General features: G+C 47.0%; 1 protein-coding gene across 8 annotated transcripts in view; it reads left to right on the top strand.

Annotated features, from left to right (window-relative positions):
- LOC116233104 (uncharacterized) overlaps window positions 1-14,717 on the top strand; it is a 224,884-nt gene that overhangs the window by 70,604 nt on the left and 139,563 nt on the right. The window contains exon 4 of one of the 8 annotated variants that reach the window (XM_090123447.1): window positions 4,149-4,364. The exons of the other annotated variants lie outside the window; for them this stretch is intronic. Within the exon in view, the coding sequence (XP_089979573.1) occupies window positions 4,149-4,163 (15 nt within the window). The 3' untranslated portion in view covers window positions 4,164-4,364. Of the gene's footprint in view, window positions 1-4,148; window positions 4,365-14,717 lie in introns of those variants that run through there. 8 annotated transcript variants of the gene reach the window in all.

The raw sequence follows: 14,717 nt of genomic DNA, 5'->3' as shown, positions 1-14,717 counted from the left end.
GCGCCGCGGGCTCCGCTCGGGGATGGAAGAAAAGGGGGGGGGGAGAGGGGAGGGAAGGAAGGGGGGTTCTCTTTCTGCTAGAAGAGCGCACGCAGCCTTGTGGAAAGCGGGGAAGGTGCGCGCTGTTATTTTTGTTTTCTTATTTATTTATTTTCCTGGAGGAAAGAGCTCTGCGCGATGCTGCCCTGACCGCGCAGGAGAGGCGGCAGAGGGCAGGAGGTTGGAACTCTGGGGCTGTGGTGCTGTGTGGCTCCAGGGTTCGGTGCCGCTGGGTGAACTATGGGAACACAGAGCTTTGAAGCGGGTCTAGTGAGAGGCAACAGAGTTGCGCTCTGATTTTTCTACCTCCATCCTCGGTTTCTGCATCCTATGCAGCCCTCTCCGGGCCATTACATGCAGTATGTGGCCTCGGAGTTCCCCCTTGGAGGACTTCGTACCTCCGGTCAAGAGTTATCCTCTTTCTCTTCTTTCTTTCACCTCTCCTTTGCCTTTCTCCCACATCCCGTCCTGCCCCGGTTCCTCATCTGAAGGCAGCCGGGTTCACCCAGGAAAGCAGGGAGCGGTGTGAGAGCACAGCCCTGCACGTAAATAAAAACAGTGAAGATGCTCTTCTTTAAAGTGCAACAGTTTATGCTGGGAAAGGAAGCAGTGTTGGCAGTGACAGTCCTATCCCTGTCATTGCTGGTTTATAGCATCAGTGAAGCATCAATGAAACACCCTCTTTCCTGCAGAGGTGAGGTACCGACCCAGCCTTCACACCTCCCCAAAACCTCTCAGAATCCAACCAATACCCAGGAATTCACACCAACTGAACCTGTGAGGGAGGAGAGCATTGCTGTGTTTTGACTTAACTCGATGTGCCTCATTTCTGCATGCTTTTTTGCTCCGTCTGTGTTACTCAGTCAGGAAGTAACAATAAAAATGCAATTTGTTATGGATGTGGCTTCCAGGGACTTTGCCCAGATGAGAATCCCTTTCCTCTGGCTGCTCCAGATTCATCCAATCAATTAAGAAATCCACATAATACAGTGTTGAAATTCATAAGCCGTCAGTTCAAGTGCCTGAATAGCTGATTGGAATGGCTTTTCAGGCCTGCTGAAACAGCCTCAGGTCTTTGCAACTTTGGTGAGTGCCTCTGCATTGGATCAAGATGAGGCTTTTTGTATTAGAATGCTTCCTTGAAATAATGCTTCTTCCCACTTTTTTTTTTTTTTTTTTTTTTGTGTGTGTGTGTGTGTATGTGATTGAAAGCTGAAAGTGAAAGCTGTTTCAATGATCAAATAGGAAAGAGGAAAGAAAAACAAAATGGAAAGCAAACAGAAAAAGCAAAACACCCAGAAAATTGTGTTTCAGTCCCCAAATGAATGAAAAAAATGGGTACAGGTAAAGAAATTGTGGGTCTGTGACACTGGGGATACACACTTCATGTTAAGATGCTGTCAGGTTTTCATGTGAGGCCTTTCTCTTGCTTTCCACCTGGCACAAACCCAGCACTTCATGTTTGTGCGGAACTCAGTGCTGATCATCACTGTCCCACCTTGCTGGTGCTGCTGCCTGGGCTCTGCTTTAGGAGTTCCTCTGTAAAACTCACACATGGTCCCTTCACCTCCAGGAAGATGCATCCTTGGGGGATGTTTTACATCACTTCCTTCAATGCTGGAAAAAAAGGCAACAGAGCATTAGTTGGAGGGGGTGTAGGAATACCATGATGGACAGTGAGTGGGAGTGCTGCTATGTGCTTCCATAGGAGGCGATCAGGCCCTAAGGAATCTGAGCCAAATTTTGCTATCTCTCCAGCCTGATGCTACCTCCTTGTGAGCACACAGCAAAGGGCCCATTCCCCAAGAGTGGGAATAGTCTGAAATAAACAGCACAACAGCAGGAAGCGGAGCAGAGGCTTTGCTTTCCTTCTCAGCTTCCCTCCCAGGAGCTCAGTGCCATCAGAGAGCCCTGACCCGGGGCTGAGCTGCCGACCTCTCCCAGCTGCACTGGGGCAGGAGGGAGAAGCAGCAAGGAATGGCTGTGCCTTCCCCCTTCCTGTCCCTGGAGAAGAGAAACACCGAGTAAAAGCTGCACAGAGAAGGGCACAGCAAGATCACCGCTCCCCAGACTTCAGCCTGCTCTGGCAGTTATTTGCATGCTGAGGTCGTTTCACACACACAGATTGTCCCCATGGCCCATCTGCAGCTGCAGGAGGGTGACAGCCTCCCCCCTTATCTTGCTTTGGCACCCCCTGTGTTATCTGCCTGAGTGTCGGTGTCAGCCTTTGGGGCCGAGCATCTGAAAACATTAAATAATTAAAAATTGAATCTGCCCCAAGCACTTTTTCCCCTCTTATTTTGTCTCCGGCGTTCCCAAATGTCGAGAAACAGTGATTTATCACTGAGAAAAGTGAACAGCTGCCTTACCCTTGATTCAAAACAGCATGAAAACCGAGGCAAAATTATTAGTCAGATTTCTGACCGAGCTGAGACGCTGCAGCAAACTTCAGCCCATTTCCTCTGCAGTTCACAGTTGCTCTGCAGCAGCCCTGGTGACTGCTGGGCTTTGTGTCCCAGAGGGCCACATTCCTGAGAGCAGATCAGCTTAAAACACCTTTCCCCAGGTGTTCTGCCTTCAGTCATGGAGCTGTGCATAGCTGTGGCTCTGTCCCACAGGGGTGGTCCCCTTGCTTTGCTAAGCATCCATCTGCACAGGGACTTGGGTGGGGGTGGAGGTGTGGAGATGTGTTGGGCCCTGAGGGGTCCCAGCACTGCTGGCTTCAGCAGAGAGCAGCTGGGCCTTTGGCCTGCGGGAGCCAAGCTGCCCACGGGGAATGGAGAATTGGCTTTTCCAGCTTGGATTTTCATCAAGTTTGGAGTGTATTTTCCTCATTACAAATAAAATCCACTTTGGTTTCACCATAATCCCTTCATTTGTGCATGGAGTTGCGGAGTCAAGCTGGACTGTGCCGTGCAAGCCAAGAGGCAAGGCGTCCTTGGGATGCTCAACTGGAGGGCAGAGGACAGGGGTGACATGGAGCCCCACTTCCCATCCCTGTTCTCACTCAGAAGGAAGGTACAATAACATGTATTTTAAAACACTCAGAGCTATTTTTAATTAGAATGCAACAGGGTGTTCAGCATGAGGAAGGGCTCCCAGGCTGGGTGTGTGCCCAGCCTCCCCCCACCTCTGTGGTCCTGTGCAGTGATGGTGCTGGGGGTGCAGGGGGGGACAGCAGCTTCCTTTGGCATGATGGACTTCCATGGGTTGCACTGATGGAAGGGGCAGTGAGCAGCTGAAGCCTTGTGAATTTGAAGTTTACCCATTGAGTTATTCCATAGGTTGAACAAATAGTTGCATGCAGCAAATCTTCCTTTTAATTCCTCCTGAAGACTTGCAGATGGGGAAGTGATGTATGTGGTGCTGTGCAAGAAGCTCTCAGGAGCTCTGCATTTGCACAGGTGGGATTTCAGAGGGACCTACAGCCATCAGTACACTGCCATATTGGTACAAAACCCACTGGGGCAGCATGGTCAGCTTGTGGTCTGCCCTGTGCAATTCTGGCCTCCCTTAGTAGAAGAAACATTGAGCAAACAAAGCATTGATGAGCTCTGAGCTTCTCACTTGCCCACGTGCAAGAAACATCTTGAACTATCTTATCCGTTGGATTTCATGTCTGTTTCTGCTACACTTGTATGAATGTAGTTTATTGCAGTGATTATTTACTTGCTTGGGTATAAGCCAAGAAATAAGGAGATACAATAGAAAGCTGCTGGGATTTCCCCAACTCCCACACACAGCAAAGTATGCCGACGTGCTGGAGGTTGTACAGAATCTGCTGCGTTTCTGAAAAGGCCTTTCTGTTTGACTCTTCCTTTGGTGTAATCATTAATTTGGTCATGATTTGCTTAGCTGCATTCCTGTATAATTAAAGGGGATTTTGTCAGATTACTTCGAGCAAAAAAACGTGTTTGTTTGATTTGACATTGGCAAGGAAAGGAAGGGAGTGCTTATGATCACTTGAAATCTTCCTAATTCTAATTATTGGAAAAGATACAAAGTTGGTGGTTTGGTTTGTCTCACGGATAGCAATAATCTAAAAGAGGTGGAGGATGTGGACTCACTATGGTTTCTTTTCTCATTTTTCTTCTTATTTTTGGTCTTAGCTGTCCTCTCTTTAGGCACTGCAATGGCCTTTGAGTGGAGGATGGAAGTGCATACAAGCAAACATGAGAATGGCCAATCAGATTCCATGAAGGTCATTGAAATGGGAAAAAGAGGGTGATAAAGCAGGGATGGTGGAAATAAGGAGAATTTGAAGAAGGTGTTTGTAATGCAGTCTTCAGAAATGCTAAGGAACATACGAGAGCAGTTTTTAATGTCTCTGGTAAGAATTTTTTCTGGCAAACCTCCCTTTAATAGTGTGTGTGTTTGTATGACAGAGGAGGATTGTTGTACATGTTTGTGTATGTCCACTACTGACACATTTCTGTGCTTTGAGAGGGTCTTGAAGGTGTAATTTCAATGCGAATGAACACAATCCATGAACATAATAACATCTTGCTTTGGCTGCAAGTGTTTGCAATTGGTTTCATATTTAAACCTTCATTATGGGACTGGTTAAAAGACAGGGGCTATTCTTTGTACACTGAATTATGCCCTGCATGGCTCTGTGTGGAACTCCTTGCAATCAGGAGCCCTATGTCTTCCTCCACACCTCACACCAGGAGGAACGTGCTGCCCCGTCAGGGCTCTATGGGTTTGTTTCTCCAGCCCTGCTAGTGGGAAGTAGCGGTGTTATCCTACTTGTGTTTCTTGTTAGGATTTTGGGGGATAAACAAAACAAAGCAGGCAAACAAGGGAAGAAAAGAGTTCCTGTTTGCAAATAATTTCCCATCTGTTTCTCATTCTGTTTGACTCCGGGGAACATTTCTCCACTGTATACATCTCATTTTAACCAACACGAAGTCTGGACGAAGACTTTGAGCTTCCTACTTCCCATCAGGATCCCTGGCTGCGAGTGGCTCCCAGCCCCAGGCACTGAGGATGGCTGCTGGTGCAGAAATCTTCTTTACAATCAAAAAATGACCCCAAATTACAAAGTTTTGTTTAACCAGAGGGTTCTGGATCATTCCCTAGCATCACAAAGAAGGAGAAGTGTTGTTCAAAGCACACTCTAAGAGCTCCTTGTCTCTATTAATCCTGGTGGGATCCTAAGCTACTGGATGCTGATTCCTATTCTTTTGCCCCTTTATGGGCATCCTGACAAGAGATATTAGATTATTCCTTTCACTTAGGCAAGAAAACGTATGGCTAATTACAGCTTTACTTTTGAAAAACTGTGTGGCCCAATTGCATTTAACCGAGGGCCTCAATGGGAGCATGTGCTGAAGTTGTTGGAGGCTGTGGCTGCCCAGGTGCCTCGTGCTCACTGAAAAGGCAGCCTTGAAGCCACAGAAAGGCAGTGAGACCTTTCATGGGTCCAGACATCTCTGCAAGGGGAAGGGGAAAAGGCACAGCCATGGGAAGACCCTCTCTTTTACAGCACAGACCTTTGAGCTGAGCATTGCTCATAGCAGGCTGCATTTTGGTACTGCACTTCCCTCTGGTGTTCATTTCTTTTTTCTCGAGGCAGAAGCCCTATTTTCATACTCTGAGTACAGCAATAGGATGCTGGCCAGCTTGCATACCATATGGCTGAGGCCACAGGAAGATAAGTTGCCCTGAGACAGCAACATTTTGTCTTTCTTCTGAAATCAATGTCCACGTGAGGGCTGATTCCTTCAGGAGGGCAGAGATCCACCTGTCCTTTTGCACTGGGGAGCTGGGTGGCCCATAGGCAATATTGCAGAGCCAGAGTTTGGTCCCGGAGCTTTAAGGCTGAATTGTGCTTGTGTACCCCCTGCTTACTGTAGGCAAGAGATGGAAGTGATGAGGTTTTCCATCAGCAGTTGTGTTCCAGCAGGTTTTTCTTTTTTTCTTTTTTCTTTTTTTGCTTCAAAGAACAGTCATGTGGCAGCAAAAGCTCCCAAACCACAGCAAATACAGCAAACTATTTCTCACCAGGATGGATAAGAAGGGCAGAGCTGCTTGATGTCAGTGGGACTGATGCTCTTTTTCCCAGTCTTTGCTCAAAGGTTCACCTCAGCCCTGCCAATATGCCCACAGAGATATTTTGAAAGGGTGGCACATATGCTTTATTTCTGCTTTATTTCTGAATGATTTCACTGCATTCTGCACAATATTTGAGTACTCTTTTGAGTGATCCAAAAAACCCAACACACAGTTGCAGCAGATGGGGAGCACAAGATGAGGCATCCTCGTAACACACACAGGCAGATTGTCTGCCTTTCTCCTCAGCTCTGGATCTGACACCATAGGGAAAGCAGACATAGGAGTTACGATCAGCTTCCCTGATGTTACTATGCAGAAGGAGACTTCCAGCACTGAATATTGAACAGAAATATCTCCTAATTGTATCTTCACACGGCTGAGAGTTGCTCTGCTGAAGTTTATCTGTCTCCGTGGGGAGATACAGTTACCTGTTGGCCAAAAGTTCCCCTGGAGCATTTAAATATGGACTCCCTTTCTGTTTTTCCCATAGGAAGCAGCATGGCTTGGTGCTATCTGGTGTGCACTGTGCTATTGATGTGAAGCAAGGCTGAAGAGGAAGTTTCCAGCAGGTCAGGGAGAGATGAGAGTGGCTGACTGCGATGCAGCATCCGATGCCTTGTTTCCATCCATCCCCCTCCTTGAACAGCTGGCAGTTCATTACAAAACTATTCATTACAAAACAGGGTGGGGAAAAAAAAATGAACCAAGATACAGCTTCTGCAGGCCAACAGGAGATGAGGTCCTCAGACATGACGTGAGGGCACAGAGCGAGGTGAAGGCAGTGATGCATGAGCTGCAGCACAGGCCCTGCTCAGATGTAGCCAGGAGTGGGCAGTCACTCCCTGCAGGCAGGGGCTGTTCTGTGCAAGCATCCACAGGGACACAGCAGTGGCTTTGGTGAATCAGATCATCCTGGCTTTGGGGTGGAAGAATGCAGTAATGCAAACTGAAGTTTGTTTTGCTGTACTTTATTTTGTTGTTGTTTTTTTTTCTCTTTCTTTCTTTTCTTTTACCCAAGGAGCTTTGTGAAGTGCAGGTTTATTTCTTGTAAATTAATGCACAAAGACGAAAGGAAGGAAGCCTTCTGAGGTGGTGGGAAAGTGTCATTAATGAGCTGTTACCTCTGGGTGTGGACTGATGGCATTTCCTTTAGAGAGGAGACTGGCCATCAGGGCTGCTGGTGTGTGCTTACCGCAGGCACTGACATCGTTTTGTTGCTGATGGCTGCTCGGATTGTTGCTAGGAGGAGAGATAAGGATTGAGTGTACCTGTGGGTGCTGAGCAAGCTGCTGGGCTGCAGTTGCAGTGTAAAAGCAGCTGGCATTTGAGCTGAGACTGCTATGTGCCTTATTCCTGGACTTCACCCTCCAAGCCTTTCCAGGAGAGCTCTTGGAGGGGACCCTCCCACTGTGCAGGGAACCTTCATTTGCTTTCTGAATAGTGCATGGCAAATCAGTGGAAGCTTTCCTGTAACTCTTACTCATCTTTAATGGACTTTGGATTGTGTGCTCTGCTTTTGGCCTCCCCAGTGTCTGGTTTGCTAACATCACTGAGTGTCAATTCCTGCATCTTAGCAGTGTGAAAGCAGGAGGACGTGGCTTACTTTGGCACTTTGCTGGTGCACTGCTGGTGCACCTGAAATCACTCTGGTTGGGGTTTGGTGCTCATCCTGTGAAAGGTGAATTCCAGACATAGTCATGATACCGAAGAGGGAGAAATATGACTTCCAGAGAAGTTATAAAGCAGGTTTGTCCTGTCCTTTCTGCCCTGGGTTAGCACCCAAGCGTTTGCCCTGCCCTTCTCCATGGTCACAGAGGCCAGTGAAGCACAGCAGGGGAAGCAGAGCCTGGAGAGATCTGTTTTTTGGAGGCAGAACATAGCTTTTTGCCCCATCTAGTGGGTACACTGTGTATTGAGTCTGGATTCTGTGCTAATTGTTTAATTTCAGCGTCCTGCTTACCTAACGCAGTTCCCAGTCCCTGCTTTTAAGTTTGCCTCCTGGCTGTTTATGAGCACTCCTCGTATTAAAGTGCTGACACAAAGTTAACCCGGCTTTCTTAGTGATGCTGGAAGTGAATATAATGTCTGCAGTATCCCATCTGACCTCCAAATCCTTTTTTTTTTTTCCCCCATCACCATTACAGAACTGATGTCCAAGACTCAAAGTCTCTTTCCCATCTTTCAGTGTCACCAACTGCTGCCAAACTTCTCTGTGAGGCTCACAATGGTCCTGAGCTCCAGAAAACCTCTGGCAGAGCCAAGCGGCAGCAATGCCAGGATGTGCCATCTGCCAGGAGGGAGAATCATTCTCAGACCTCTTTAGGGAGAAGGATATTTCTTGCAAGAAATGCTGTTAATGCATTTAGCTGCTGGGCCAGAGCTCAGTTTGTGCTACAAACTGTCTGACTTGAGGATGAACAGCTGAGGGTGGTGACTGCCATAGAGGCAGCCAACATGGGCACAGCTTTGCTTCCAAAAAATGTATTAAGATAACATGAACTTCAAGGCCTGCAGACCTTTCTGAGAGCAGAACCGAAGCTCCTGGTTCAGCACTTTGCAGGTGGGGCACGTTTCCTACCCAGCAGTGCAGGCAGTGTTTGTCCTTCGCCCTTTGTCTCTGATTCCATAAGTGGGAATATTCCTACCTCACAGAGACTGAGTCCTAATGTAATACCTGTAAAACATTGTTATAATTCTTGCGTACAAAGTCAGTGTGGTAATAATGGAACAATTATTATTTGATTTACTCTAACATGCTAAAACAGATTGTCTTCTTTCAGGCATACTTTAAATCTGGTTAAGTATTGGATGTGGTTCACCACGAGGGTAATACAAGAAGGGAGGAGCTAGAGAAATGAGGGCTTAGCATTACAAAGTGCAGTAACTCAGAATTTGTTCTGGTTATGTTAATCTTTCCTTGCTTCTTAAGTCATTGCCTCCTCATTTTTAGAAAGCAGTAATTTGCTGACAATAACCCACGCTAAGGATGGCATTTTCAACCATTACCTAAAGGAACAGGGAACTGAAATAACAGCATTAGATCTTTAGAGGATGAGAAGAATTTACACGCAGGCCCTGGCCACGTCCTGCTTTTCCCTTCTCTGATCCTTTTCTCAATTTTCAGCTCCCTAAAGGCTGCCTTCTTGGGCATACAACACGCTGAGTGTGTAACCAGAGTGCAGCCCATTCATTGCAGCAGTGACATACAGCATGTGCTGCACACATCTTTCTGGTCCATAGAGCAGACAGCAAGAGCAGGATGAAGGAGATGAGCTGTGTTTTACAAGGACCCTTGCAAAGCAGCCTTGCAATACTGGACTTGGGCTGTGCAGATTTTCCAGTGTGGACAGGGGACAAATCTCTGCTGTGCTGCTGCACTCAGTGGGGCTGTTTCCATTTGGGAGTGTGGTTGGTTGCTCGGTGAGAGGGACTCTGCCAAATTTTCTCCTTACCCATATGTCCCATGTGGGGTTTGTGCATCTCTAGGCATGTCAAAGGAACTGTACTTCGGTTACTGAACTTGCAGGAGTCTGAGAGCAGCGATTAACAAACGACTGTAAATTGCTTTGAGAACTCCAGATAGAAGGAGCCGTAGCAATGCAAACTGTTATTATTATTTTCTAGGTCAGGGGAAGAAAGCAATTAGTTGTAGACCAGTAATTTTCTATTTTATCCTGCAAATGAATGTGATTAGAAGACAGCAGCAATTACACTGATGGGATGGAAAAAGGCCTTCCAGCTTCTCTTGGACTGTTATTTTTTATTTTATATTCATTCTGGATTTTCTTTGAGGTGGCAAGAGCATTTTGTTTTTGGGAAGGGACCAAGCAAATCATTCTGGCAACACTGTAAGTCCAGTCAAGGGGCAGCAACTCTTTGATAAGAGACACTCCAAATACCCTCCATACAAACCCAGCTACCTTCCTGCACTGGAATTTTGGTACTGTATGAGGATTGCTTAAGCAGCAGCAGCTGGCTTTCTGTGTTTTTAGGATGTGTTTATAAACTGTTCACATGTGGGTGGAATTGCAAACCATCATCTACCGGAGAAGATAATAAACGTCTAGGGTTGGCTGGAATTCAAGAATGACAGGTTGCTTAAAAAAGCTGGAGTTTGTTCACTTTCTTCCACCCAGGTGTGAGGCTGAGCCATGATTTTTAGAAAACCTTTGTAGGGAAATGAGAGTCCTTGGGCTGAGCAGCTGCTGACCTGACAGGGAAGACTCTCATCTGCCATCTGGAAGGTTCCAGTCTGAGTCAGAAAAGAGATTTGAACCCAAGCACGACATTTTCCAAATAGGAGACTCAATCCCGAAGGTATTTGGCTAGATAGGACTTGATGTCTCTCTGAGTCCATGCTGACCCAACAACCTTCACAATTTGTTTTTCCTTCTCACAAGCTACTATATCTCAATGAAAGTTGAAATAAAAAATTCAGGCCAGCTGCAATAGCTACTGCCAACCACTAATTGCTTGCTAGTTTTGCGAGGGACACAGCTGCTAACAGCAAAATCCAGCAAGGGAACAGAGGCTTGACAGTTGATTTGCATCGAGCTGGAGCCAGGAAAAGTCATTTTGGATTCAGACCAATTCTCATCTGTTGGTGGACAATGGGATTTAAGCCACTACAGATATCTGTGGGGATTTGCCAAGTATTTGGTGCATCTTTGTATGCTGAGACATCCTTGTGAATCTGAGCCGTTGCTTCCAGCAGTTGCAGGAGCATGAAACCAGATAGCAAAGCAGCTCACAATAGTAATAACAAAGCCCTCTCAGTTTCATGGTCTGATAAAACATACAAGACTCGCGGGACCTCTCTGGTCAAAGTTCAGTTCCTCACATTTACAGTCAACTCAAGGACTGAGGTGCAGTCAGAGGGCTCCATGGAACATCTGGTTCATTCCCCATCAGTTGCAGAATATCCAGTAACAAGCTGCAGAGCTGCAGTGAAGGCATGGAAAGCCACGGTCATAAAGCACTGCACAAAAAAGCCACCAGAGGAAAGCAGTGCTATTACAGGTGTCCTGAAGCCTGCCTGTTATAGAATCACAGAATGGTCTGGGTTGGAAGGGACCCTTAAAGGCCATCTGGTCCCATCCCCTGCAATGAACAGGGACACCCAAAGCTCCATCAGGTGCTCAGAGCCCTGTTCTGCCTGACCTTCAATGTCTCCAAGGATGGGGCGCCCACCACCTCTCTGGGCATTGATGATGTATACCCTAAATAGATTTCCCAGCTTATCACAAGAACTGGAGCATGCTCTGAGACAGAGGGTGAAGCCAGCCTGGCTGAAATTCCCTGACCTGTGAAGAAAACTCTTCCTTGGGCTGAAACTGGCAGGCAGCCTGAGAGCAGGGTCTCCACATGCCTGCACCTTGTCTTTAGCTCTCCTTGGATGCTGGTGCTTCAGAAATCCCATGTCCCCCAGGAGCCAGTTCAGGTAGTGTACATGAGCAGAAATAATCTCCTGGCTTCCATCTAGGAACACAAGCCAGACATCCCACTTTTCGGGTGCATACAACACAAGCAAACTGACCACCTCTTGTCTGTGCAAGAAGCTCTGCTGAAAGCCTGCAGACTTGAAGGAAACAACAGAACCTGTGGAAAGGAAATGAATTCTCTGCCTCAGAGCGCAACAGATGGGTCACCTCTGTTGTGGGTCATTTCTCATATTTGTGGCCAGCGTGAAGCAGACTTACAACTGTCAGTGTGAGGCAACTGCAGAAGTGTTGCACACAGCCTCAAATTCTTCTGTCACAAACGTTAGAGGCTTTTATCCCATCTGGGAAGATCCATCGTAACAGGTTTGCTTGCAGTGCATAACAAGCAATATCGTGTGTTCTCCGGGAGGTGAATGCGAATAGCTGGGAGAGCAGTGAGAGCCTTTGGTTCTGAGCGGAGGGATGAGGAGCAGAGGGGTGAGGGCTGCTTATGGAAGATCCATCTGTAGGCACCTTGAAAGGGTAGACCTCTGGGATTGATTCAAGGTCGTGCAAGGAGCGTGAGGCAGAGCCAGGGCCGGCATCCACATCCGCGACTCAGCGTGATGCCTTAAGAAGAAAGGCTATCTTTCATCTAAATTAAAACCCCACAATTTTATAACAGCTTCAGGGCCTCTGTCTAATCTATTCACACAGCATTCATCACCATGGCATCTAGGTGCCACTCTCGTCGTCTCTTAACCTTGCCAGCATCTATCATGAATATTCTGAGCATCTATCTGGGTTTCCAAATGAGATGAACGCGCTCTTCCACTTTCTGCATTGAGTTTTGCTGAGCACAGCCAGGCTTTGTGTCTGATAAACAGCCCCATCCGCAACAGCCTCAGAAAAAAAAAAAGAGAATAAACACCACGAGGATGCCCAATTAGCAAATATCGCACTTAGCCATATTTTGGAGCTTCTCTGCTCCCTTTCCCATTCAAACTTATGCACTCTAACAACACAGGCCTGTGAGTCTGTCACCACGCACCCGCCAGCTGCATAAAATCAAGGCATTGGGCTTTTTAATTGAATGCATAATGAGTTGACTGACAGGTTTAATTAACAAAACTCATCCTGTGGATGCACCTGGAGGTGAAAATAAGTTTAATCAAGAGGAGTTGGCAAGTGCCAACAGCTCTGTCATGGCTTTTTTTTTTTTTTTAATTATTATTTTTATTTTTCTTACTTTGGTTGGTTCCATCTAGGTTTTGTATTTGTGAAAATGGCTCTGGGTGTTGATTAATTATCTTTTGCCCGAGATTGATGAATTGTTGCAGTCTGCCTTGTAAGGAGAACTAACGTTCCTTCAAAAGCTGCTCTGAAGGCTTTAATAACCAGTGCCTTGGAGAAACCACTGATGGCAAACCTCCAACATGTCCCTACCACGGTAACATTTGGAGACCTCATCTGTGTGAGGAAAATGTGCTCTTAGAATGTGTTGGATGATGTTACTGCTAAGAAGGATTTCTGGTGAAGCTGGTGATTGCAGCTTTCTCAGAAGGTAAGGGAATAAGGACAGAAGCCACCACAAGTCCAATTGCTTAAGTTGAGTTCATTCTGTTTTGAAACACCAGCTGTAGCATCTTTGGTGGGACTTCTATGTTGGATAACAGATGCTATCTGGGAGGTGAGAGAATGCCTTCCCTGCTTCCGAAGGCAAAGCTGGAGGTTGATGTCCTCATATACAAGGTCAACCTGTGGCACCATTCCCTCTATCCACATGCTGGGGCACTCGGGCAATCTCAGGCCTCCACTTTGGTCCTTCTGCATCCAAGCTTGAAGCATCCAGCTGGGAGCATGGAGCTGGACTGATGCTCCCAAAGGTGCCCAAGGGTCATGCATGTCCCCTGCCTCCTAAGAGCAGCCCTGGGGCCCCTGGAGCTGTCGAGTCCCAGTCTGCTCACCCAGCACACCAAAGATGTCTACCAAGCCAAGTTCTAGCAAAGGTTGTGGGCGTTCTACAGGGAGGTTAATGCATTCAAGCTGTCAAAATATTCTTCCTGCTATTCACCCAGTTAACATGCCCTCTCTTTCTTTTGCCTGAAAAGGCATTTGCTATGGTATTTTAATACATGGTCTGTGTTCAAGATGTTAGTGACAGCTGTTGTATGACTACAGGAAGGAAATTATGACTCTCTAATGATAACATGTCACGGCGTGTCTCTTTGCTTTTCTTTTCCTTTCGATGTACATTTCTTCTGCCAATGTCTCCGTCACTGCACACATGCAGTTAATTGTGTATCGATGACATGTATACCGTGTGTTGGGAAGAGGGCTTTAAGGAAGAATCTGAGTGCTTCTACCTTGCCTTTAAGTGACGTGGAGTTGGCAGAGCAGATGCCCCGTGTGACAATGTGATCTTTTGTGCTTCGGGTTGCTTCATATCTGGATATTGGTATTGCCATTGCTTTCTTCAGGGGTGACGGACCTACAGTGAACTCAGTTAAAAATCCAGCATTCAGGTATTGTCAGTGTAACATCATACAGAACTTCTGTGTCTTCATATTCTGGAAGGGCTGACAGCTGGTGGGGAACCAGCCCATGAAACACGTGGAGGAGGATGGCCCACCATTGCACCTGCATTTCAGCTGCAATCTCACACCTCCAGCCTTCGCAGGGCATCTTGGCACCGAGCTCTAATGAGAAGTGACCAAAAAAAGTCTCTTGCTTCTGCTTTAAGGAACTTTCTGAAGTGACATGTATGTTTAACCTACTTTTGAATTCCCTCGGTGTGGGAAAGTTTCTGTGCCCAGGCAGAAGGCCCGGAAGGGTTATGCATCATTTAAAACCTCGTGCTCAAAATAAGGGGCAGGCTGGGGGCGGGCGGGGAGTGGAAATGTAGGTTTGTAATTCTCAGCTCAGCAGGAGCCACTGTGTTGTGCTGGGGCAAAAAACCAACTGATTAACAGCTTCTGGCAAGGGCAGCAGCCCTTGGTTCCTCTTGCTTCCCACTGGCACAGCAGAGGAAGTGACCTTCTGCTATGGCAAGCCACCACTGTCAGCCAAGCGTACCTCTGCCCAGCTTCAACTCTGACCTGCAGCACCCCATCAGGTTTTGGGGTTACCTAGAGCAATCAAACAGCTTTAACTTTGCTCTCTGAAGCACAGCCCCTGCTGGTTTCCCATTGGCATCTCAGG

This window comes from Phasianus colchicus, chromosome 23 (assembly GCF_987193195.1).
Source record: "Phasianus colchicus chromosome 23, bPhaCol1.hap1.1, whole genome shotgun sequence".
In the NCBI taxonomy this organism is placed as follows: domain Eukaryota; kingdom Metazoa; phylum Chordata; class Aves; order Galliformes; family Phasianidae; genus Phasianus; species Phasianus colchicus.
Note: the sequence above shows the minus strand (reverse complement) of the source record. Positions and strands in the feature narration are given on the sequence as shown.